This window comes from Mizuhopecten yessoensis, unplaced genomic scaffold (genome assembly GCF_002113885.1).
Source record: "Mizuhopecten yessoensis strain PY_sf001 unplaced genomic scaffold, ASM211388v2 scaffold9301, whole genome shotgun sequence".
Taxonomy (NCBI): domain Eukaryota; kingdom Metazoa; phylum Mollusca; class Bivalvia; order Pectinida; family Pectinidae; genus Mizuhopecten; species Mizuhopecten yessoensis.
Window position 1 is genome coordinate 188,733 of NW_018407979.1, and position 1,932 is coordinate 190,664.

At 36.9% G+C, this 1,932-nt stretch overlaps 1 protein-coding gene across 1 annotated transcript in view; it reads left to right on the forward strand.

Moving 5' to 3' along the window:
• Window positions 1–1,094: 1,094 nt before the first annotated feature.
• The window catches only part of LOC110457716 (pre-rRNA processing protein FTSJ3-like), a 27,600-nt gene continuing 26,762 nt past the window's right edge, over window positions 1,095–1,932 (forward strand). The window contains exons 1-2 of the mRNA XM_021509087.1: window positions 1,095–1,252; window positions 1,594–1,746. Of these exons, the coding sequence (XP_021364762.1) occupies window positions 1,186–1,252; window positions 1,594–1,746 (220 nt within the window). The 5' untranslated portion in view covers window positions 1,095–1,185. The remainder of the gene's footprint in view (window positions 1,253–1,593; window positions 1,747–1,932) is intronic.

Consider the following 1,932-nt stretch of genomic DNA (forward strand, 5'->3'; position numbering starts at 1 on the left):
TCCCCCTCGGGGTTGACAAGCTGATCTTTCCAGCTAAAACGGGAGACACACCTGTGAAGGGTGGGAGAATAATAGAATCTTTCACCCCCTTGGGGTGAGACAGGATAATCTCAACCCGAGGGGTAAGATTCTAAAGTTGTCAAACACGAGGCTTGCCGAGTGTTTGACAGCTGAAGAATCTTACCCCGATGCAAGACAATGTTGATGTGATGCGGCTGAATTGTCGACGTGACGTCATTGTAGTGTTGCTATGACGTCATGGTATTGTTGCTATGACGTCATACAATTGTTGAGAACGTGCAAAGAACACGTGTAGCTTGTCACAACCCTAGGGTGAGATTAATAGAATCATTACCCGCTTTGGAGTAAGAGCTGGAAAAAACTCGCCTCATTTTGAAAGTAGGAAGAGGTCCTGCATTTTTTAAATGTAAAATTTACATCTCCAAAGTGATGTCTGTGTATACTCTTTCCAATAAAACCCCATGTGCAATAAAGAAAGAAGTACTAAGTGCAATTCTAGACATTTTTAGAGAGCAATTATAAGCTTTATTATGTAATAAAAATGTTTAGGTCGTTCGCCTATTAGATATTTTAAGCATTCACAAACAAAACGAAAACATTTCATTTTTAAAGTTAAATCGTAGCGTAGTGAGGTGATTTCCCGACTATTCTGCATTAAAAAATGGAATTTCCAGACAAAATGTTGATGCCTAAAAACGTTTGGACTCTGCCTCAAGCACCAGACACGGAAAAAAGAGTTAATTTATTCATAGATGTATGGCTTTATACGTCTGTTTATTTTAGATTTTTTTGAGCGTATATCTTTGAAATGTGAATTTCTTTTTTTTTTATTGGTCCTAAAAGGGGTTGGGTAAACGCTGCACAAACATTCCTACTCAAAGTGTTTCACTGACCATTTCTGAGTCACTTAGCCCAAAAATAACTACTTATTTTGTTGAAATAAAATTCTTATATTCATTTTCCCAAACAAAGTGTTACAGCAAAAACTGTTAAATGATTTTAAATAAATTTCCGGAAAATATATATATATCGTTTATGGTTTTATCAACTCCGATCAGAAAGGAAGTGACGTATTACACATTCACGCTTTAGAGAACCACATGGCGAATAACTTGTTCATGTTTATGTTGCAATAATATTTTGCTTATAGGACAATCGTCCAAAATGGGGAAGAAATCGAAGACAGGAAAGTCGAGAAAAGATAAATTCTACCATTTGGCTAAGGAAACAGGTATTGTTCTTTTGTTGTGCTATGCTACTGTATCGATTTGAAGCGTGATTCGGAGTGTGCTGGGAAGGATATTTTCGTAAACAGCCTTTTAAAAATCTTATTATTACCTGGACTGATAACAGTTATTCTTCAGTCGTCTACACATAACAAGCAAATAAGAACTGTGTTTTTGTCATGTCAAAATATTTTGTGATTTGTCTTAAAATTAAATTATAGATCAATGTTTTAAAGTTGTGATAGCTTTATTTGGAGGCAGTGTATGCCAATATTACATAAAATGTCTAATATTTAATACAATTAAATGTTGTAATCTTACCCAAGGCATTTATTTCTATTAAAAGGTTACAGAGCGAGATCTGCCTTCAAGCTTATCCAGTTGAATAGGAAATATGAGTTTCTACAGAAGTCAAGAGTCGTTATTGACCTGTGTGCAGCCCCTGGAGGTTGGCTACAGGTGGTGGCAGAAAACACACCTATCTCCAGTCTCATCGTTGGTATGTATATCTAGATATATCACTTCCGTCTAATTGCAACAGGGGACGAGAAATGCACGACTGGACAGGAATTTGAATCCGAGACCTCCAAACTATATACGGATGCTTTAACCTGAGTTGAGCTACCTGGTTGTTGGCAATTCACCCAGTCCAGTCCGCTACATTCCTCCCTCCTTTTTCTAAGTC